The sequence below is a fragment of the Onychostoma macrolepis genome, chromosome 16, assembly GCF_012432095.1.
Source record: "Onychostoma macrolepis isolate SWU-2019 chromosome 16, ASM1243209v1, whole genome shotgun sequence".
Taxonomy (NCBI): Eukaryota; Metazoa; Chordata; class Actinopteri; order Cypriniformes; family Cyprinidae; genus Onychostoma; species Onychostoma macrolepis.
Window position 1 is genome coordinate 24,515,376 of NC_081170.1, and position 24,857 is coordinate 24,540,232.

Below are 24,857 nucleotides of genomic sequence, written 5' to 3' on the forward strand. Positions count from 1 at the left end.
TAATCCAGGAAACACGGGTAGAAATAAACTCAGGAGAACAGGTAATGCAAGACTAGGATTACTAACAAGGGCTCTGTAGAGTAGCTACGGCTAGGGGAGCGGTAAAAGCATACAATACTCGGCCAGGAGGGAAACAAAGTCCAGTGTTTAAATAGTATGTGTGATTAGTGATGCTGTGTGATCAGTGCCTACAGCTGTGTGTGCAATCAGTGCAATGAATGATGGGAAATGGAGTCCATTGTGATGTGTGGTGTGAAAGTCCATGTGGTGAGCGAGTGACCTCTGGTGGTGAGTGAACGGAAGTGCAGACCAGATTCGTGACAATAACACACAACATGAGCTTTATGTTATGCATTTTAAAAATATATTTAACAGTGTTTCACATATATGTGAATATATTACCTTTCTGTATGGGAAAACATTGGCATTTTACTCAAAAATATTTGAAATGGATTTTAAATGTGGGTCAAGATCGGCAATACTTATGTGGCCCACATATCTATATTTGACATCTGGGCCAAATACTACTTTTGACATCTGGCCCATGTCTTGTGTGCCGTCTTAAACCCGGTACCATCTCTGCCAAACCCGGGCCATGTTTGGCCCACATGCTGTATGCCAATGCCGGATGAATGCCAGCTGTGCCAGATGCATGCCGAATCTGGGCCAAATTTGTTTGCTGACTGGGTTGCCTCTTTAACCCGTGTCTTGATCCTAGCCTGTTTACCTCATCTTGTCTGATCTCTGTCTGTCCTGGAGTCATTGACTGCCTTGGATTACCCTTTGTCTTGCCGTTTCGGACTTTGTTTGTACCTCACCTGGACTATTGTCTGTTTGTTGGATTACCCGTTTGGATTACGTTCGCTGTCTATTGACCCACGCCTGTTAACCGGACTACTCTTTTGTCTTGCCCTCAACATACTGTACCTCTGTGCCATTGTCTGACCCTTGCCTGTTTTATGACCATGTCTTTAAATAAAGCTTTGCAGATGGATCAGCACGCCTCTTGTCTCGTTCACTCCGTAACAACAGTAGTGGAGGAGTAATATTAATGAAAGACCATCATATACAAAAAGTTTGGTCCCACTTTATATTAGGTGGCCTTAACTACTATGTACTTACATTTAAATGAATAATTTGGTACACTGCACTTATTGTGTACATACATGTTTTTACATTGTACTTATATTTAAAAAAATACCTATATGTAATTACATCTGTAATTAATTTCTGTAATTACGTTTATAATTACACTGTTGACCCATACCTTACACCTTAACCCACCCTTAAACCTACCCGTTCCACCAAACCTGTCCCTAACCTTATCCATATCCCACCTCAATGGCAGCAAAAGTGTTTTGCAATACAATAGGAACACAATAAGTACATTGTACTTATTTTTTGATGTAAGTACATAGTAGTTAAGGCCACCTAATATAAAGTGTGACCAAAAGTTTTTTTTCTGCAAAAACACACCGTTATTTTTATCTCTTTATACGTTAAGTACATTGCGGTATGAAAGATAATACTTTTACTTAAGGTTTTAAATGCTTGTAGTTTTTCTCAATGCAAATAGAAACACAAAACCAGTCCTAAATAAAAGAAAACAAGTTGACAAAAAGATTGAATCCAATATTTGGTGATAATATAGCATAATGAGAGATTTATAAGGAATTGTTTGAAGTCTGGTCATTTTTGACTGGGAGCACCACAAGTGTGACAGGAATCTGAACACAACCAGAGGGTTATTAAATATTGTTTATTCATACATTTTTATTTAATACACTTTTTATTTTAACAATTTACTGAATGAGACAAACTGCCTTAGGTATAAGAACATCTCCTTAACATAATCAAATGATCAAAGATATTCAAGTACAAGATACATTTTTCTCTGTTTCTCTGTAGTGAGGTCACATTAAATTAAAATTTGAGAAGATAAAAATTAATGTCAGGGTTTCCCAGGTGCAGTACGTATTGCGGCCCAGTGAGCCCCAATAGAGGTGATGCCACTTCCATTCTGTCGTCCACTGAGAAAACGCAGCTCATTTCCTTTCTGGGTTGGATAGAAGTTAAATGAGGCCCCACTAGACTGTCCCACTTTAAATAAGCGCCCCTGATTAGTGATAAACACAACCTCATAGACGTAACCAGAGTAATACTTTCCAGAGATCTGAATAATTACTTCTTTGTCATAGAGTGTCATTTCCATCAGATTGCCACTATTTACACCAACCGCTGCTGTCCAGTTACTCTCGTACCTCAGCTGGAACCTAAACAAATACGTCAATAATGTTCAAATAGTGCATATGCCATAAAGAATGACATGTACAACTCCAACTTCTACAATATAAATTAAATCACAAATGCTTTCCTGGGAGAAATAGTTTGTAGCATCAATCAGTCAATGACAATACATTTTTTATTTATCATTCCATCTTCATACATCTATTTGACAAAGTTTTTAAATATACTTGTCTAACATGATTTTCAAAGCCATAATTATATATATATATATATATATATATATATATATATATATATATATATATATATATATATATATATATATATATATATATTTATTTTAGTTATTTATTATTTGGTTATTTGAAAATTTGTATGATTCGGTCTGTCCAGTAGTGCTTGAGGAAACTTACCCAGAGATATAGCCGCCCCAGTAGTTATTGTATTCCCAGACTCTGATACCAGTGATACGACCCTCACTGGCAGTGGAAAATTCAGTCCCACTGCCGTCCCCAACAGCAGGTGAGTAAGAGAAAAGATCAGGTAAAGCTGAAAGAAGGAATAATAGCTATTAAAATGGTCTCACATGTATTTCAGCAACAACAAAGATTATTTCAGAAAATGAATGGCAGAGCTAAAGTTGCCTAAATTTAGAAGGTAAGCTGTGTTTGTTTACATTGTGGCTATCTGTTTATCTTGGACCTTGACTTCTGACTGTTTATTGTAATTATGCCTGAGTTGTTACCTTTATCTATTTAATAACAAGATAGGTTTTGTGTATTTAGTTATTTACTTTTTCTTACTTGTTTGAGCTGAACAATTGTATCACAGACGGGTGGTAATACTCACGCGCTGCCATGCCCATGGCATAAACTGCAGAGAGAATCAGGAAAAACTGCAACATTTTGGAATAAAACTGCTGTTCCGCCTACTCCAGGATTCTAAGGAAATCATAATAAATTAAGTATTTGATTGTTATATTGAATTAGATTTATTCTGGATTTGTGAATTTCATGATGTCACTGATACAAACACTTTTTGCTGTATTCAAATCAGTGGCACTTTGTGAACAATAAACCACTTTCGATGATTATATGATGAATATGACTAAATTTATATTAATTACAGTTAATTAAGCAAACTAATTTAACATAGTGCTGCTAAATGATTACTGTGCAGGTAGACAATTGATAATAACAAACAAAGAAAAAATTTCATAGCATTTACAAAAAAGAAAGAAATATATCAATACAGATCTAATGTTTCCATTACCTGTAGACGGGTATGTGGTTGATAGTTGAAGAGACTAGTGTGTTGACTAAACCTGCTCGTACACTTTGTGCTTGTCAGACCTTGTTAGTGGTTGAAAAATATGTCGTTGTTTCTTCTGTTTTCTGACACTCCTCAGATGGAATGTTTTAGAGCTCACAAATATGGCATGATTGACAAAAATATCACAGCTACCAACATTAGTTGTTACTTTCAGTTTTAAAGGATAATTTTATGAATTATAGATGAACTATCAGAACTTAAATCAAAATACCTAAATTGTGTGCCTGATTCTATTGTTTACAGAAAACTGAATTTTGCAGTATATCATATTTTCATTGCCTTTTACAAAAATGAGCCTTTGTGAATTCCAATTTAAATACATTGATTTCAAATAGTTCACGTTCACATTACTTAAAATATATATCCTGATGAAATCTTCTGTACAATTTATTTAAATATAATTTGTGTAACTTCTCTATAAAAATCCCAGTCAATTAATAGAGGATACAAGTTACTTGTTTACTATACCTTCACTAAGTTAACATCAGCTTTTACCACACTGATCTTTCTTTGTTTCCTTCACAGATCATATGTCTCACATAAGTTCTGACTCTGTTTTCTTCTTGGTAAACATGTGCACCAAACAATTTGGTTGTTATCATAATTACAGCACAACTTTTTTGTCAACAAGGACAACAAGGAGTTTCCAACACCGGGCCCTGAGAAAAGAACCAAGGCTTTCTCCACATGTCTAAGACACGAAAACATCGCTGCGTGACCTTGATCATGCGAAGTGGGTTGCCCCTTGGGGAAAACCCCTTGGTCCTGAGCCAACACTGTAGGGGTCTCATGTAGAGCAAGCCAAAAGGTATCAACGTTGGACGCAGCTGCCATCAGACCCAGCAGTTTGTGAAACTGCTTGACAGTGAGTGACCATCCTTCTCTCACTCTCGCAATTGCTGTGAGGATCAACTCGATCCGAGCAGGAGACAAATGTGCCCGCATCGTGGTCGAATCCCACACCATGCCCAGATAAGTGGTCCTCTGTATTGGAGAAAGCACACTTTTCTTGGCGTTTCAGTCTTAAACCCAGCTCTTTCATGTGGGCGAGAACGACATCTTGATGCCGAACCGCCGTCTGCTCCGATTGAGCTACTATCAAACAATCGTTAATATAATTCATTATGCAGATGCCCTGGAGTCGCAGCAGAGCCAGAGCAGCATCCACACACTTGGTGAAAGTGCGGGGTGAGAGTGCAAGGCCGAACAGAAGAACCCGATATTGGGAAGCTTTGCCCCTGAAAGCAAACCTCAGGAACTTCCTGTGTTGAGGAAGGATGGAAATGTGGAGGTATGCGTCTTTTAGATCGATCGTGACAAACCAGTCCTCTGACTTGATTTGAGCATCCTGAATTTCAGTTACATGACTGAGTGGTTCAACTGACGCAGATCTAAAATGGCACGCAACCTGGCATTCTTCTTTGGAAAGATGAAGTGCCAGCCATAGAACCCGGACTCTCTGTCAAGAGGAGGGACCACCTCAATGGCCTCCTTCCTCAAGAGAGTGTTTACTTTTGTTCCATGACCAGAGCCTGCTGGGGGCCCACCAGGGTGGGAACGACCACGTTGAAGCGAGGCGGAGGAGAACCAAACTAGATGAATTAATTAATTACGGTGAAAAATAACACGTTAAAATTATTAACACATTTAACGCACTTGCCCCGCCCCAGACCTATGTGGGTCATCTGACATTTCATACAGTTGATTGATGACAAAAATGAGGAAGAGCAACAACTCACTGCATGATGGAGCCTGGAGAATGTAGTTAGAATGTCCCTAAAATTCAAGATATTGGGCAAAAATGCCCGTTTGAGTTTTTGTCTCATATTTACATATAGCAATTAAGCAATATCACACAATATTGTGTTATTTTAGACACAATGTTGTCTGTTTTGCTCAATTTTGCCAACGAAAATATAAAGACAAAGCAGAACTCAGTTCGTCTCCGAGCAACACACAGCGCATTTCATTTCTTAATGCACATTTTGAACGAATTGGGTGAACCATTTGGCAAGTTGAACCATTTGAACTGGCACTGCACAGACCAGTGTTAATTTTGGCAGGCATTTTTGATTTAGTCTTAGTCTTTACCTTGAGACGAAAATGCTTAATAGTCTTAGTCACATTTTAGTCATTTGAGTCTTTCATAGTTTTAGTCTAGTTATAGTCGACGAAAAGTCATTGCATTTTTGTCAACTTTTAGTCATTACTTTTAGTCAAACTGCAGTTACCAACATTTATTTTGGTAGCTATTTTATATGTAGTCTTCAAACAAAAATAGTCATTAATTCTTCTCTCTTTATACCAAATCAATTAAGCTTATGAGACATTTGAATCAAGGACTGAATTTGGGAAAAACCGGAATAATTTTTTATTTTTTGGTAGAGATACAAATTAAACTAATTTTTCAGATAGAGTAAGTTTACTTAACAAGTATACATTTATTTAACATCTTTTGTTGGTTAACATTAGGCTGAATTTACACTGCAGGTCTTGATGACCAATTCCGACTTTGTGACTATATCCAATTTTTTGGACGACGTGCTTACATTTCTTTTAAAAGTGACCCATATCTGATGTGAGCATTTTACACTGCACTTGGTGAAACAAGCCAAAAATAGCATAGGAATACTGCCCTACAAAGGCAAAAGACCTTAACTCGCTGGAGTGTAAAAAACTGAGAAAAACTACTTTAAAGTTTTTTAATTGTTCAGCCAAATTAATTATAGGTAGGACACTGGAAATTTGGCTATTAGATGTTTTAGTATTGAAATTTATCTACATAAAAAATCTTGAGCTTAAACTTTACTTTTGACCCTTATTTTGAAGTTACTGTCCTCTGCCTTTGTATTGTCTGCAAAAAGTGAGAAGTCACACAAAGGCAAAAAGCAGTAACTTCCACAATATCAATATTCAGTTACTGATCACCATTTACAAAATCATTATAATAACACCTGTATAAAATCTAGTGATCATGGTATTTATTTTGGATGACTGACACTTACTTATAGCCATCTACTTATTCCTATCCTGTGCTTTGGTTGCATTATGATGGCATTATTAATACATTAGACATGACACAATACCTAGCGGTAAAGAGTATCTTTAATTGGTGTGCAGTAAAACTAACAGGTTGACTGCAGATAGGTGACAATGAATTATATGAATAACTACAAGATAAGCATATTTCTAATGAGTAAACATAACATTTTAATTAATATTGCAAAGATATAACAAATCATGTACAAGTGAACTTGTAATCCTGTTCTTTTCATATTGTTTCATGGTGTTCTTACTCCTCATCCTCCACAACATTGCTCACAGGCAGTGAACACCAGAAAGCCCAACTGTTTGGGGGCATAAAAGGACATAGTTTTTTGATTATGTCATTATTCTTTGCCTCTTCAATCCTCCAGTCATGTGGTCTCAGGACAGAGGGCACCTTCAGCTCGAACCTAGCCCGGAGAAAATCAAACTCGATAAAGTGAGCATCTGCATGGCTCAGTTTGAAGAACAGGCTCCTGGAGCCATGTCGCAGCTGAATCACTGACATCTTGCTCAAATTTGGTTCCTTCTTGGTCTTAACACTGGAGTGGCCATCCTTCCAATTCAGCACATCAGCATTCTTCATTTCGACCACTTCCACCTTCCTGGAGTTTGAGCTTGACACAACACTCACAAAATCCTCAAAGTCATACACCTCTCCTCCAGGACGATTTCTCATCTCCAGCTCGACACCATGGGGAAAACTGCCAGCACACATGAAAGAGTGTCCCTTTTCAAAGTATATTCTCCATGGAGGTGGTATCACCAAGGCAGACCAGGGAGGATAGCAGGCACCGATTCTTGTTATGGGCAGAACAGTTATCCACCCAGAAGATGCAGTGGTGCATGTCCCTTTCTTTTTCTAGTGCAGTCACATAGGCCGAGGTGATCTCTGCTGCACTTCGTCCAGCCGTGTCCTCATGCCAGACCACAGAGATGGTGTTTTATTTGTTTTTCTTCTTGCCTACAGAAGCAAAGGTCTCATGGAATACCACAATGCGCTTTGTAAAGACTGATGTTTTCAGGTCAGGCATATGAGGCAACATGATTACTTTTTGAAGGTCCACACTCTTTACTAATATTTCCTCTGGCCAGTCTTTCTCCGCATCAGCCTGGTAGGTCATCCTGCTCTGCATGGCAGACTCTTTATGCCCACGCCACCTCTGGCACTGCAAGCAGTCCATAACATGGCCGTCTCCATCATGGTCATTTTTCAAGTGCTGATCCTGCAGTAGGCACTTCTCACATTCCTCCTCTCCAAGCTTTGCAAAGCTGATGTTCTTATGCTTTACAACTTTGCGGTAGCTTTCATAGGAACAGCTGTTGCCTTTTTCCAAATAATCAGCATACATGAGCTTGATGTTAATGTCGCTAGGGAGGTAGCGACGATGTGGGGCATGCTCCCTTCAATAGTGGCTCACTGATGGATGGAAGGATTCAGTATGGTCATACACAGGCTGCATGTCCAGCTTGTTGGCCGGTGTATGTCTTCCTCTTTGGTCTCTTGGATTCACCTCATTTTCTACGTCCTTCCCCATCACAGAGAGTACCAGGCTGTCATTCGCCGGGTGATACCCCAAAGTTTTACAGACTTACTGTGGGACCAGATCTTCATTCTTTAGCCTGTAAACAAAGGACCTGCCACGCCAACTTGTCTTTCCATCCACACAACATTTTGTTGTTGGTAGCTGGCTGACACTATGGAACATGAATGCATGTCTGTCTGTGTATTCCATGTCCCAGTACTCGCTTCCGGCTTTGCTATTGTTCGGACACTCTTGCTTACAGCTCCACGCTTTGCACCCTGTTTATGTACTATTCCATGTCCCAGTACTCGCTTCCGGCTTTGCTATTGTTTGGACACTCTTGCTTACAGCTCCGCGCTTTGCTTCCTGTTAATGTACTTTTCTCAGATTTTTCTAAGACTTTAACTTCAGCAGATCAGCACAGTGCTCAAACAACACAGTTTTGGCACAAATACCAAACTAAAGACTTTTTGGGACTGAAATACTCTTTGCCTCCCACTGCCAGCAGCTTACATTCCAGAGACGGGAAAACATAGCTGCCGACATTCGAACAGATGGGAAAGAAAATGCCCTTGTGGAATCTACTTGCTGCATGAACTACCACAGACTTCTACAAAGGATTGTGGTTCTTGAAACAAAGTTACTTGCTGGACATCCAAAACAGGTCGAACACACAGAAGATCGTCATCACGGACCCCCTCCGCATACAGCTGGTGAGTCCTGTGAATCTAGTGAATCTCAACAGTTTATACCAAGTGTAGAGGAACAAGCTGAAGCTGATCGACAGATTAATCGATGGCAAAAACAGGGAGCGAGACCCAAAGGCATTCGAGACATCAGATTGTCATGATTATCTCGTATTGCTGCGGTAGTATCCTCTACCCCAGATGCGGCTATGAGAAGGCTTGCAAACACTGGTATTCTTCCACCCCCTATACAGCTTGAGAACAAATTTGAAGTATTGATTAATGTGGGTGAGGAATCCCCAAATGTGATTGAACATAGATGTGAACAAGGAACTTCGGAACATTCTGATGAACATCTGACACATCCCACAAGGACATTGATAACGCCACGCAGCCACAACAATCACTGCTCTTGGAAACTATCCCGGCTGATCCCTGCCCACAGACCTCATCACAGACAGACTGTGACGTACAACAACAGCTCCAAGACTCAGCACCCAAGGATGACTTTCTGGAAAACAGCCAGGGAAGCCAGGACAACATATCACAGCCACCGGAAACACCAGAGCCAGAGCCCCGCTCACCAGACACACTATCTCACACAGAAAATGGAGGAACTGGTGTATGCTGGGACCAAACTCTCCCACTCTTTCGCTGCAAACCCCAGATATCAACTAAAAAATGGCGGGCCCCACAACCCGCAAAGACTGCAGACCCAGCTCTCCCTCCTCCTGTGAGAGCTCTCCGACCGCTGCCTCAACACCAGGGCCTAAACCCTCCTCCATCGGCTGTAGGTGCACCAAAAACAACTGATAGCTACTCTCAGTGATGTGTGTGGGGTCCCCGCTATATTAGCAGCAACTAACACAAATGTTTAAAGAACAAACAGGAACCCAGTGTGCCTGTAGCTTTCTCTATCTCTGTTTTATCACGTGATAGAAAGTCTAAGGCCTTCTCAAGCCGTATGGCTGACCCATCTAATCTGCAGCCTAAAATGCATCAATCGAAGATTGCTGTAGAGACAAAATGTAATTCCATCAAGTTAGCATTTTTAAACATTCGCTCACTAAAAAGTAAATCATTTCTGATCAATGACTTAATAACCACAAACAACCTGGATTTTTTGTTTCTAAATGAAACATGGCTAGGAGACAGCTGCATTGCAACAGTCCTCAATGAAACAGCCCCTCCTAACTTTAATTTTACAAGTGTCTGCAGGACTGTTAGGAGAGGTGGAGGTGTAGCTGCTCTATTTAAAGATGTGTATCAATGCAAGCAAGTGTCATTTGGCCAGTATTTGTCTTTTGAATGCCTAGGTATTGTGCTGAAAGTTGCTCCACACATTCTGTTTATCATTATTTACAGGCCTCCAAAAATACTCTCCAGACTTTGTTGAAGAACTCACAGAACTGTTATCAATGATTTCCTCAGAGTTTGAGTGTTTTGCTATTGCAGGGGATTTTAATATTCACAAAGATAATGCACAAATCAAAACTACAAAATAAATTATAACTGTTTTAAACACTTTTGACCTGATTCAGCATGTGCATGGACCCACACACAATTGTGGACAATTGTGTATTTACTCATCAGTAGAGGTCTAAAGATTTCATCCATTGTTATTAAGGATGTAGCACTATCTGATCACTTCTGTATTTTCTTTGATATTGTAACATCTGCTTATGATCCTTGATGGTCGTTGGGACTTTATGTCTTAAGAGACCCTTTTAGCCTTTTGACATTTGCATATAATTCACAGCATGGCCCCACATTCTATCGTTATATGGGTGCTAATTGCCAAGGGTTGTCCCCCCACTGTCAAAAAGATGCTAAACAGATCGACTATCTTGTCTCTCCATCGGACTTCAAACACATTCCAAGAGAACTAAATGACCCTTGGTACCAGGCCTGTGGACTACCCCCACGATTACAAGATACATAACACACACATAGAGGCATTTTCTTTATTTAGACCATAATTAATCAGTTACAAATGCATCTGGTATATGCATGTGTTGTTTGTATGTTTCCTTATTATATTAGCCTAGTTACCACTCGTTATTCTTATTAGTAAGCTCTAAACAGTCATATTCAGGTGTATGAATGTATCTCTGGTTTAATACCTTTTAGATGTCTCTTTCTTGATATCAAAATGATCTGCTCGTTATTCCTCACACAATGATGTACACTATGTGATCGTGAAATGCATCACACTATTTTTACTGTACTGTGGGGAAAATTACACCAGTCTCCAGATCAGTCGTAAAACATGCAAATGAGGTGTCAAGTGGGACAAAGAAGCACTTTCCCGCTGAAATCATGAGCCTTGTTATTGGTCAAACTAACCAAAATGGGTATTACAGGGAAAACAGATAAAACTTCTCCCACACCGAAAAGGCAGGTCTTCTCTTTACTTTTGGTGCCCTGGAGACACACTTATCACCTTGGAAACCTCACGACTCCCCTTCCGGGGGGAGTCCGATCTTCTGGCAGTTTTAAGTTCAGTAACTTTGTTGATTCACTTCGGACTAATCAACCCATGGCTGGAATGACGAAGCTTTCACTCCTAATGGAATTCACCACGAATCTACGCATTATACATGCACCAGGATGCTTTACTCAGCACCCACAAAACCCATGCAAGTAACCGCTTGTTAACTATCTAGATGCGCTTCTAGGCTTCGACCCCTTTTAATTAAGGTGATGTGATTATCTGATGGTTCTTAACAGGTTGTAGTTAGCTGATATGTAAATCCTGCCATACTCTGTCTTGCGCGCGAGCGCTCTCTCTCTCTCTCTCTCTCTCTCTCTCCATGCCTTCCTTGCGTTGGCGTCCATGTTTAATGTGTGTATGTCTGTGTCTAGTTCGATGTTGCATGTTCCCCTGTAGTGTAGTTTAATAAACATCCATATGTATTCACACTTGGTTGTCTGTGTCTGCTGCTCTCAGAACGAAGTCACTTTAATGTCCGGTCTTGTTACATGCTCGGGGAGCAATGTTTCAGTAAGGAAATTATTTGTCGTGGCCAGAGAAATAATTTTCCTTAGAGTCAATAGAAGGGTCCGTACTGCGGACGAACTAATCATTTCATTGTACTATTAATACTACAGCTAATTCCTGAAGATGGATATATAATTGATAACCCGTTATGATTAATTATGTTCATCTCATAAAGCAAATATGCTACAATATATTGATCTCTGTTACCACTGAATCTAGATCTGTCTCTGTCAGAAGGAGATGCATTAACGAGAACACTAGGGTGATATTTATGAAGGCTATATCTTTAACACCAAGCATTTCTGCAGACTCTGTTGATCTTCTCCTGGATTTATTTAACTCAAAAGTTAAGAATGTTATTGATGATATTGTTCCGGTAAAGGTCAGCAAAAGACTGGCAGAGAAAAAAAATATCTTGGAGAAAATCAACAGCAGTTCAGAGTATGAAAAGACAATGCAGAAAAGCTGAGCGGATGTGGTGGAAGACGAAACTCGAAATTCACTATAGCATCTATAAAGACAGCCTTGATGCTTTCAATGTGGAACTAGCCACAGCTAGACAGACCTTCTTCTCAAACCTTATAAACAGTAAATTAAACAACACTCCCAATCTTTTTGCTACTGTTTAGAGACTGACTTTTTGCTACTGTTTAGAGACCCCCAAGTCAGATTCCCAGTGAAATACTCTCCAACAGCAAATGCAATGAGTTTGCTTCCTTCTTTTCTGAGAAGATCAATAATATCAGAAAGGAGATTGGCACATCTTCTAGTCATGTTACACAGAGGTCACACAGATTTGATGAAGAGTTGTATTAATCAAAATATAAATTAATCAAATATAATCAATGTGAATATAACCATTTATGTATCAAGTTATTCTCCTAATATAATCATGTCTCTGCCTGTGTGTAGAGGCCTGCATGAGAATGAAATGTGCAGACATTTCAAAACTACAGTATATGGTGAAGCTGCACACTCTATTTGGACATTAAACAAAATATATGATCAGGCCTCCTCATCTCCCTTAACATAAGATGAGGCCCCCTGTCTACTTCCTAACAGCAGGCTGGAGACACAGCCAAAAAAGGTAAAACAACTACGTATGAAATGTATTGAACACGCTTAGAGAAAAACTGTATAAAAAGAGTATACAGACACAGATTCCATAGATTACTCTGCAGAGTTATCTCGGCTTCATTGTCTTTGATAAATAAAGCCTATCTTCTGGCATCAAAACCCCAAGACTTCAAGAGTGATTCTTTATAGAAAAGGCGGAAGCCACCACAAATTGACGTCACGAACAGGATTGGAAAGGAGCAGAGGGTGAAAGACCACGTTGGGCTGGCTTGACAGGCAGCACAAATTCTGTGGCCACTATAGGTAAGCAGTTTTTGCTTATATAAGAAGTTTGTGTTGTTTGCCAGTTAGCCCTTGGTGGTAAGGACTCTTAAAAAATTGCTCTTCCAAATTTAAAGAACAAAAAGAAAAAAGGGTTTATATTCTAGAAAAAAATAATTGCATGCACAGATCTGTTTTGCTGTTAAGAGGGCCTTGACGGATAACGGTAAATGAGGGCAGATTGTGCATGCAAAAATCTGTGTTTACTGTCAAGAGGGCCTTGATGGATGACGTAAACGTTAAGCAGATATACATTGCATGCAATGGTCTGTGTTTATTGTTAAGTGGGCCTTGAAGGATAACAATAAACATTATGCATTTAAAGTATAAGGAAGCGCGCAAAGTCCTACGGCTACCTCTCTGTTGATTTGAAAAAAAAAGAAAGAAAAAAAGAGAGAGAAGTAAAGTACACAGAGGTCTGCACAGGTAGGCAAATTCCTGCTTGGTACTGTTTATTTTACTATGTTGAGGAAGTGTATCAGTGAAAGAGCAAGTAAAACTGACAGGTCACTCAGGAAGAGTGTAGTGTAGTGTAGTCTGTGTCAATGTCTGTGTCTGTGTCTGTGTGAGTGATGGTGGGACAAAAGGTGCACACTCTGCCTGGACCGTCACTTGAGTGTGATTAGGTCGCGGAGATGGGCGCAGCTGGTGTTACACTGGGGAAGAGTGAATGAATGTATGAGACCTGTCTAAAAAGGGACAAAGGATGAGTATATGAGCCCTAAATAATAAAGGGACTTGTATGAATGTTGTTTTAAAAAAAGTATTTCAAGATATAGACTTTGCCGATTATTGAAGTAATAATAGATTAATTAAAATAAGACATACATTTATTATTAAATATTATTATATTATTATAATGACATGTCTTAATAGAAGGATACAAATATTGCACATGCTTAAAACTTTATATCTAATATCTGAATACTTCTAAAATTTGTATCTTGTTGTCCCTGGGAGACAGTATGAAGGTTAATCCATTACAGAGTTTCCGAGATTTGGGTTTGAGTTAACTAAAAGATAACTTGTGTAGTGCAATGTTGAAAGAGAGCAAGATTGGGTGACCAAGTTAATAGAAATTTGGAATCAAAAGCTATAGGACATTTAAAAATAATAATGGAACTTGTTGATTAAATAATTAAATTAAACAAAAGGAATTATTTTATGTTGGTTGGAAAAATTCATTCACCATTACTAGATTATTCTGAACCATGTATGCAAATATAGGAAAAAACTATATAATTGAAGTATTTAGTTTACCATACACATGTCATACTGTTGTAAAAGAAAGCCCGCCATCAGAGAGTAGGAGAAGCCCACCGCCAGAGAGTATGGCAAGCCCGCTGTTCGCGGGGAAATTCCGGAAATGCCTCCCTAATCCCCAGACCCGCCATGGCCTCCCGAGTTCCCAGATCCGCCATGGCCTCCCGAGTCCGCTGATCCGCCATGGACTCAAGTTCAAAGTTTATTATAAGCCCAGAGGGCAATTTTTGGTGCAGCATCAAGTTTGTTGACATATCATACAGAACACACAAACAAAACAAACAGCAACCACAACATTCTGACATCCTACAAATTTAAAAGCCTAACAGCAGTAGGAATAAAAGAATATCTATATCGGTTACTTTTAAGTTTAGGCATACTATAACATCTACCAGAAGGAAGCATTTTAAATTCATGGAACAGTGGATGAGTACAATCTGCAACAATAGCTTGAGATTTCTGTAAGACAAACCGATCAAAGCTATCTGATAACCCAGTCTGCTTAATGCCTATTATCTTACTACCTTGGTTGACAATGCCATTCAATGAATTTCGGTGTGTAACATTTACATTACCATACCAACAACATATAGAGAAGCAGAGCACCGATTCAATATAACATTTATAATACATGGTCATAAGAGTCCTACTGATATTAAAAGTAGAGAGTCTCCGAAGACAGTGTAACCGTTGCTGGCCTTTTTTTCATACTGCCTCAACATGAGTATCAAAACGTAATTTATCATCAATGATAAGCCCAAGGTACTTGTAACTACTGGCCCATTCCACCATTTGACCATTTACACTAGTTGGTTGAGGAGATGAAGGACTGGATCTAAAATCAATTACCATATATTTGGTCTTATTTATTTTTACTTGCAAAAAGGCACTGTCGCACCATGTCATAAAATCATTCACCACTGGACCATGACAATTCTCATCCCCAGTCAACAAACTAACAATAACAGTATCATCAGCAAATTTTAAAAAGAACCTGTCTGTGCGTCTACTCACAAAATCATTAGTATATAAAATGTAGAGCAAGGGTGAAAGAACACATCCTTGGGGAGAACCTGTGAACGTAATAAGAGTATCTGATAAGGTACTGTTTACTCTTACTCTCTGTATTCTATCACTTAAAAAATCTAATAGCCACCCCACTATCTTAAACTCTAATTTAAACTCTGAAATTAATTTCTTTACTAAAACATGGGGCTGAATAGTATTAAAAGCGGACGAAAAATCTACAAAGAGCAATCTAACATGGGTTTTTCTTCCCTCCAAATGTTTCATAACCATATTTAACAGGGTGGATGAGGCATACTCAACTCCCCTTCAGGCCTGGTTAGGAAACTGCAATGGATCTAAAAGACTTTGAGTTTTTAATAAAAGTTCATCCCTGACAAATTTCTCAAAACATTTCATCACCAATGATGTCAGAGCAACAGGTCTAAAATCATTTAGAGTCTTAGGATAATTTATCTTCCTTACAGGCACAACGATGGCTTCTTTCCACAACTTAGGAATTTTTTGAAGATAAAGTGACTTTTGGAATATATTATAAAAAACAGGACCTAGCTGATCCGCACAGGTCTTTAATAAATGTCCCCCAATCTTATCTGGTCCAGAGGATTTTCCCACCTTGCTCTTTTTAAAAGCGTTTATAACATCCTGCTGATTAAAAATTACACTCCATATTACACATAGTCTTATTCCTAAACATATTCATTTCACTAGTAAAATCCTCCACATCAAATCTAGTATAAAAAGTATTCAATTCCTGTGCCAACTGTATATCGGATTGATAACCAACCAATTTTATAGGGACATTACTTTTACTCTTAGATCCAGTTATAGTATGCATACTCTCCCAGGCAGAACCAAGTCTATTTCCTCTAAGATCCCCTCTACTTTCTCATTATACTTATTTTTAGCCCTCCTAATTTCACACTTTATTTGTTTTTGCAAATCATGCTTCCTTTCACAAGTAACCGTGTTGAGCTACTATAGACCAATATCAAATCCTTCCTTTCATAGGTAAGATTATTGCAAAGGTAGTTTTTAATCAGCTGAACAACTACTTAACTGAAGAAAGTTCTGGCACATCCAACTGTTAATTTCATCAATGCATTGGCAGAGGGAGTCAATGGGGCTGTAGTCATTTGGAGATAAGCCTAGGTAAATCTGGGTATCATCAGCATAGCTTTGATAGGCAATTTGGTTCTTTCTCATTATTTGACTTAGAGGCTAAACAAGAGCGGTGCAAGAATTGAGCCTTGTGGGACTCCGCATATCATGGACGTCCATTTAGACTTATGCTCTCCTATGCTTACATAATAACCTCTCCCTTCTAAGTATGACCTGAACCATTCGAATACCATCCCAGAAAGCCCGACCCAGTTTTCCAGTCTCTCTAGAAGTATGTTATGATTGACAGTGTCAAATGCAGCACTAAGATCTAGTAGTACCAGCACTGATATTTTGCCAGAATCAGAATTAAAGCGAATATCATTTATTATGTTAATGACTGCTGTCTCTGTGCTGTGATGCGCTCGGAAACCAGATTGAAAATTGTCCAGATATCCATTTGAGTTTAAACAGAGACCTAAAGCATTGGGTGGGGGACTAAGATCCTGATACTCACTCAGTCTTCCTTAGTTAAGAGCTTAATATTTCCCCCACAAGGCGGTGGCATATTCGCCTCCACCACAAAATGAAGAGGATATTGGAAATATTTAATACACATAATACACCACCTGCATGAACCGGGTGCTAGTTCAGAGCCAGTGCTATTGCTGGTTCGGAGTTGGTTCGACTGGCGAGCCCTTTAAGAACCGGTTTGCCTTTCCACTGGCTAGAGAGCCACCACAGAGCCAGGTCTTTCATCACTGAATACATCATCAGAATACGTCTCATTTCCCCTAGTAATGCTAGCGTGGCAGCACCAAACACAACGGGCTTATTTGGGATGCGTTGGTGCCGGGCGGACCGATCCGCAGGCTCTGCGGGAATGATCCAAAAGGATAAAGAGCCGTCTGCATTCCAGTTTTTCCCGCGGCGCACTGCTGCCGGCACGCACCGACCAGTCCGCCCAGTGCCGATGTATCCCGAACAAGCTTAAACACCATTAACAATGGTGGAGGTTGCATTGCTATTGATGTTCATGGCTTTAAGAACCTAAATCGGCATCCAAACGCAGCGAATCCAACGTGTTCGCGTTTAGCTGTTATTTCAAATATGGCGGTCAAAAGTAGTTTGTTTGTCACGGTAACCCTGCCCCTGACAAAAGCGGTTTTTACTTCTAGCCCAGCAATGTTTTGGTGCTACGTACGAACCACTTTTCCTGGTTCGGAGCTGGTGCTTTGGGTGTCGAGAGACAAAGAACCAATTTGAAACTAGGCTCTGGCTCTGAACCAGCACTCAAACTGCATTGGTGAAAAAGGGGTAACAGAAGGCTATGCTGGCCCTGACGGCCCACCACTGCGTAACATAGATCAACCCTGCTGCTGGAGGGCTACTATCTTGCCTAGTTGAGCTCTTAAAACCATTAAAAAATGTAATGTGTTAAGGTAAATATATTATTAGGTATGAAGAACAAAGATTTCCTCAGTTATGAGGAAATCTTTCACTTCTCCACAGTTCTTGACTGGTATTTCTAGACTTCCATGCACCTTTCTTGGCATTGCTGGTTGACTTCCACCATAAAGAACACGATGCACACTTGAATGCATGTGTTTGCTTGTGATGATAAAAACAATGACATGTCTGTTTTTCTTCATTCTTATTCTGTTGATTTGGCTACTTAAGCTATTATATTGCTCAAGAGCTGCCTGATCCCTTATCTTATTACACGTGAAATCTGTAAGGTTCTGCAAATTGTTAAATAACAGTAAAATATGATATTTTAGTTTTCTTACTTACCCTTTGTAAAATACTGATGTAATTATAAATTGTACTATTGTTGTACTATAATTGCTGTTGTAATTATACATCTCAGGTTTATGACACACACACAACCCTATAATGTAGAAAATAAGATGAGATGTGACACAAACACCCCATTATTCTTCAAAAACAACACATCAGTCTCTCAAAGCGTATGGAGTTCCTTGGGCATCTCCCATTTCCTCTCATCCGATGCGGGATTGGATTGCAATTGCGGGATCTTCTGGTCGGACATCTGTTTCCATAATATATAATAAAATTATTGATTGCATTACAAATCATCTTTCTATTAAATCTATCTGGAATAGGGAATTATCTGACAGTCAACACAGCCATCTACCAGGGAATTTTAGAGCACTTCATGCTTCCTTCTGCTGACAAGCTTTATGGAGATGCTGATTTCATTTTCCAGCAGGACTTGGCACCTGCCCACACTGCCAAAGGTACCAAAAGCTGGTTCAATGACCATGGTGGTACTGTGCTTGATTGGCCAGCAAACTCGCCTGACCTGAACCCCATAGAGAATATATGGGGTATTGTCAAGAGGAAGATGAGAGACACCAGACCCAACAATGCAGATGACCTGAAGGCTGCTGTCAAAGCAACCTGGGCTTCCATACCACCTCAGCAGTGCCACAAACTGATCACCTCCATGCCACGCCGAATTGAGGCAGTAATTAAAGCAAAAGGAGCCCCTATCAAGTATTGAATACATATACAGTAAATGAACATACTTTCCAGAAGGCCAACAATTCACTAAAAATGTTTTTTTTTTTTATTGGTCTTATGAAGTATTCTAATTTGTTGAGATAGTGAATTGCTGTTTTTGTTTTTTTAAATGTGAGCCAAAATCATCACAATTAAAAGAACCAAAGACTTAAACTACTTCAGTCTGTGTGCATTGAATTTATTTAATACACAATTTCACAATTTGAGTTGAATTACTGAAATAAATGAACTTTTCCACGACATTCTAATTTATTGAGATGCACCTGTACATAATGTATTAGAAAAGATTTTAGATATTTCAGTTTTGAGGTACTTTACATGGGCAAGGTGTCAATTGTTTCCTGGGAAAGGAAAAACAAATAAATGAATAATTCTTGCTTCAAGTAAAACAGCTATTACTAGATGCTGGTATAGACCTAATCCGCCACTAATACAGGACTGGATTGACATTGTAAAAAGTATTTTTATTATGGAGAAAATTACATTCTGTATGAATAACCAAAAATATATGTTTGTTGACTTTTGGTCCAAATGGATTGAGTATATAACTCCTATTGAACCAAATGTTTTGTTGTTGTTGTTGTTTTTGTCATAGAACATTATGTTTTGTCTTTATATATAAATATTGGGTCACACTTTATATTAGGTGGCCTTAACTACTATGTACTTGCATCAAAAAATAAGTACAATGTACTTATTGTGGTCATATTGTATTGCAAAACACTTTTACTGCTATTGAGGTGGGATATGGGTAAGGTTAGGGACAGGTTTGGTGGTATGGGTAGGTTTAAGGATGGGTTAAGGTGTAAGGGATGGGTCAACAGTGTAATTATAAATGGAATTACAGATGTAACTACATATAGGTATTTTTAAAAATATAAGTACAATGTAAAAACATGTATGTACACAATAAGTGCATTGTACCAAATGATTAATTTAAATGTAAGTACACAGTAGTTAAGGCCACCTAATATAAAGTGGGACCAAATATTGTGTCTATATCCCCTTTCTTTTGTAAATAGTTTTTGCTATACTTGCAAGATAATTTAAAGAGATATATTGATATGTTTTTGTCATGAAGAACTTTGAGCAGTTTTTTTCCAGTGAATCGGGAATATAAGTTGGAAATGCTGTAAAAGTGACAAATGTCATAAACAGATGTTGTGAATTGTATCTCTTTCCAATAAAAACTTAAATAAAAAAAAAAAAATAAAAAAAATAAACAAAGATTACACTTTATTTTGATAGTTCACTTTAGACATTCTACTAACCAAGTAACTTTGCAAATACATGTCAACTAATTCTCATTGATTTGCAACTACATGTCTACTAACTCTCAGAGTAGAGTGTTAGGTTAGGTTTAGAGTTAGTAGATTAAGTTGACATATACTTGCAAAGTTTCTCATAGTCAGTTTGTTGTATGTTGTGGACCCATCAAAATAAAGTGTTAGAAGATATTAAAGTGCCCCTATTATGCCATTTTTAAGGTTGTTAATATTGTTTTATGAGTCTCCTAAAACAGGTTTACATGCATTCAAGGTCAAAAAACACTTTAGTTTTCTAAAAAAATTTATTTAACTTTACCTAATTTCTAAATGATTCGTAAACGACTCGTGCGAAGCAGTTAAAAGAATCACTCTCTCTAAAGCCCTCCTTTCTGTGAGCCTTCACTGCTGTGATTGGTCAGATGGCACAATCCTTTGTGATTGGTCTACCGTGTACAGCGCGTGTCGGAAACGAAACGCCCATTGCCATAACGGAATGACTGGAGACTTGTCAATACATAGGAAAAATGATATCGATTGTACCTTACCAATTTGAGCCGGAATCTGATGATGAAACAGTTGAAGTGGCTGATCAGCAGGAGCAGGACATTTCTCAGTGGTAAGTGTCAAGTTTGTGGTAATTATAAGATGAGAAAAAACTAATTTACTCTCGCAGCATAGGATACAGCGTCTTCTCGACATGGTGTTAATCACACAGAAATTTTACTGTGTTTGTGGACAGGCAAGTTGATCACAAGAACATGGGCAGACATTATGCAAATTTATTACTTTCTTTGTGACGTACAGCTGTAACAGAATAAGATTCTAATTCCTGACGACTCGTTTAGGCGATTGCGAGCCGACTCTGTTTTTTGATAGACAATAACTTCATTTATTGTGCACTGTCAGCTTCACAACTTTGCAGATAGTTTATGTTCACACACAGCTACATGACACATTGTATGAACGGTAATATTCGAAAAGGCATGATAGGGGCACTTTAAGTAGATAGTCTACTAATACTCTAATGACTGATAGTTGGCATGTAGTGGCAAAGTTACTTACTGTTAGTGTAATGTCTAAAGTGGACTATCGAAATAAAGTGTTACCGAAACAAATGTTTCAGAAGTGAACTTCAGGTGATTTTAGAGCATTCGAATCGATATGCTGAAAAGAAATGCAGAGAGCATTGATGAAGTCATGGTTTTTAACAGATGGGGAAACTCATTCGAGTTAAATTAAATTTTATTGCTCAGTTATTTCACTGCACAGAAGACTTCATCTCAGATGTTTCTCCTAAAATTAATTAAGAATATAATTAAGACAATTGTTGACCTGTTACAGATTGGCCGGGCTCTATCACCAGCCAATCACAGCGCACTCCCTCACCTGAATTCTGATCACACACACCTGCACATCGTTTGGACACTAATTACCTCTGCCATGAAAGCACAGACCTCACAGCACCTCATTGTCTGGTCTCGTTCATACGAAGTGGACAGCTCATGATATCACAGTTATTTACCTCCTTGTGTACTTACCTCTAGTGTTCTCTCCAGCATTGTCTCCTCAGCATTCCCCAGTCTGTCTGCTCCAGTGATCCATTCCAGAAACCTGCTACTCTGCCTGTGTGAGGTGTGTGTTCTGTTACAAGTTCCTAGTATTCCTGTCAAGACAAAGATCTCATATCCCCCTCTCATCGCACTCCAACTGGTCTACTGGTTTATCTACTCACCGTGTTCAGTCAACTTTGCTCTGCTGATACAAAATAAACATCTGCTATTAATCTTATTCTCTGTTTGAGTCAAGTCACCTTTTATTTATATAGCACTTTTAACAATACAGATTGTGTCAAAGCACTTAACAGTATCGAATTGGAGGATAAAGTGTCAGTAATGTATAATGATAAGATTAAACACTCAATTTTCAGTTAAAGGCATTTCATTATTAAATTTAGAGATGTCATTGTCTAGCTCAGTTTAGTTTAAATAGTATCTGTGCAATCAAATCGGCGATAATCACTAGAAAATTAAGTGTCCCCAACTGAGCAAGCCAGAGGCGACAGCGGCAAGGAACCAAAACTCCCTCTGTGACAAAATGGAGAAAAAAAAACCTTGGGAGAAACCAGGCTCAGTCGGGGGGCCAGTTCTCCTCTGGCCAGACGAAACCTGCAGTTCAAGTGTTTATATATATATATTTTTTTTTTTTGTTGCAATTTCGAACAATAATAGTATTATGTAGTTAGGTATTTTGTTATATTTTTATATATTGATTATTGTATTTTAATCAATTGAGTCTGCTTCTGTGACCTACAGTGTAGTTAATGTAGCACAAAAACACAAGGATCAAGGCTTAGCATGACATGGCAGGGCAGGGCAAAGACAAAAACAACTCACCAACAACAGGTTACGGGTCATTCCATGAAATCGGTGCCTTTTCCACTTGGAAAAATTGAAAAATAAAATGTTTAATCCATAAACTTCAGTTTTTTGTTTTTTTAAATATCCATGAAAAGACACCTTAAAATGGCAAGATTGTGCCATCTCAGGCTATGTAATTTATTATTTTATGGCTATTTTTCTACTTCATGTTTTTGGTATTTTTGTCACCCTGTTACCGACACATGCGTTACTAGATACTATAGTTTAATTAGAACTCATGCCACTTAATGATATAGGCATTAGCTCAATAATATACAGAGGGTGACCATCTTGTGTCTGTGAGATGGATGGACACACGAGAGGTGTCTGTCTGTTCCACCATCCGTGCTGCTTATACAGGAGACACTATGCAGAGGAGGGTGAAATCACAAAATGGATGGAGGACATAGAGTTTTCCATGTCCTACACCTGTGACTGCCTACAACCAGCACATGGGGGGCGTTGACCTGTCTGATCAGCTCTTACAGTACACAGCACAAAATCTTGAAGTGGTACAGAAAGCTATTTCTGCACTTCTTGGACATTGCTGCCACCAATGCTTTTATTGTACATAAAGAGCTTTACGGCACCATGATGCATGAGCCACAAGGAGTTTATGGAAGAACTAATTGCAGAGCTCTGTGGTGTGTCATAGAAAATACCACCAAAACAGACCAGTGTTCACCATGTGCCAATTCCAGGAGCTGAGCAGGCCTCAGATGCCACTGCTGGTCTGTGTGCTTTGCTAAGCAAAGCATGGCAAGAGGCAGGACACTCCTTGGAAATACCAGGCATGTGATGTTCACTTGTGTGTTCAGCTGAAAAGGAAGTGTTTCCTAGAGTGGCACAAAGATGTATAGCTGTTCAATTCTGTGTACTATGTGAGAGAGTAGGTTATACATTGTGTGTAAGAGTGGGCTTCTACAAACCTTACACCCTTTTTTATCTTGCACTCTTCCTGTTTACACTTTTTTGCACAGTTTTGCCCTGATTGTGTCCTCTGTACCACCACATTTTATGTGTAAATTAACCTGTAGTATAAGCTCACCTGTGTCCTTCTTTCCTCAATCCTGGACATTTTAGCACTATTTGAGCAAGGAGCTTATACATAGAGTGTACTGTTCCTGTTTTTTTTTTTACCCTGAATGTCTGTTTTTGCACGGTTTTGCCCTGAATGTTTCTTCTGTACCACTATATGTTTCATGTGTAAATTCAAGTATATGTCTTAAGTTATATGTCAAGTGCATTTATAAGTAAGACAACTTTTTCAGTAGATTTGCTATGTGTAGGTTTATATAGATTACAGAGTTATATACAGTTCTGTCAGTACCACTATCGTCAAATGATAGACACTTAGCACACAGTTTGGTTTGGCGGTACGGTTCTGTTCTGGGCAAAAACTCCCTGCCCATCCATGCAGCCTATCATGAATGAGCAGGGAGAGCAGCAATAATAATACCCCCCCCACGGGTTAACAGAACAGAACCAAGCACATCATTAATGTACTTAATTACATTTAGTGTATCACATTACTCAAGATTAGGGAGTCTGATTCAACAGGAATATCAGAAGTCAAGTCCTGACTGTGTGAAAGGAGGAGTTGGGGATGGAGGAGGGTAATTGCTCCCAAGCAAGCAAAAGCTGCTGAATAATACCTAATAGCGCTTATGTAGGGATGCCATGATAGGTGTCGTATTCCTATAGGTAGATGTGATCACAGCTGAGAGTAAGCTGATGCAAGCTTGACTCACGTGACCTGCCAGAACTAACGCTATACGCTTGATTGTACTGACTGACTGGAATTTTTTTTTTCTTGGGAACACACAAACAAACACTTTGGAAATGCCAGGTATGTGATGTTCATTTTTATATTTCAACATATATATATATATATATATATATATATATATATATATATATTATAGTCACCATGTTTGCTCTTTCTTTGTCTGTGTTCTGTTTTCCTGCGTTCAAGTTTCTTGCCACTGTTTTGGATATTG

The 24,857-nt window shown here is 38.8% G+C and overlaps 1 protein-coding gene across 2 annotated transcripts; it reads right to left on the reverse strand.

The window, feature by feature from the left end:
• Positions 1-1,757: 1,757 nt before the first annotated feature.
• On the reverse strand, positions 1,758-22,094 carry LOC131522298 (zymogen granule membrane protein 16-like). Of its 2 annotated transcripts, none has more exons than XM_058747709.1 (4): positions 21,979-22,094; positions 3,097-3,188; positions 2,661-2,796; positions 1,758-2,273 (listed from the first exon to the last, which is right to left on the reverse strand). In XM_058747709.1, exons 2-4 carry the CDS (start codon positions 3,149-3,151, stop codon positions 1,952-1,954), a joined length of 513 nt encoding a protein of 170 aa, XP_058603692.1. In that variant the 5' UTR covers positions 3,152-3,188; positions 21,979-22,094; the 3' UTR covers positions 1,758-1,951. The 2 variants fall into 2 exon arrangements, with proteins under 2 accessions (XP_058603692.1, XP_058603691.1); XM_058747708.1 differs by lacking the exon at positions 21,979-22,094 and adding an exon at positions 3,520-3,605.
• Positions 22,095-24,857: the final 2,763 nt, after the last annotated feature.

Excerpts from the sequence above, each read along its gene's own strand:
- LOC131522298 (XM_058747709.1), bottom strand. The coding sequence starts at position 3,151 with ATGTTGCAGTTTTTCCTGATTCTCTCTGCAGTTTATGCCATGGGCATG. Across the intron at positions 2,797-3,096 it reads TGCCATGGGCATGGCAGCGC|CTTTACCTGATCTTTTCTCT; the intron begins GTGAGTATTACC and ends TCCTTCTTTCAG. Across the intron at positions 2,274-2,660 it reads TGGGGCGGCTATATCTCTGG|GTTCCAGCTGAGGTACGAGA; the intron begins GTAAGTTTCCTC and ends GTATTTGTTTAG.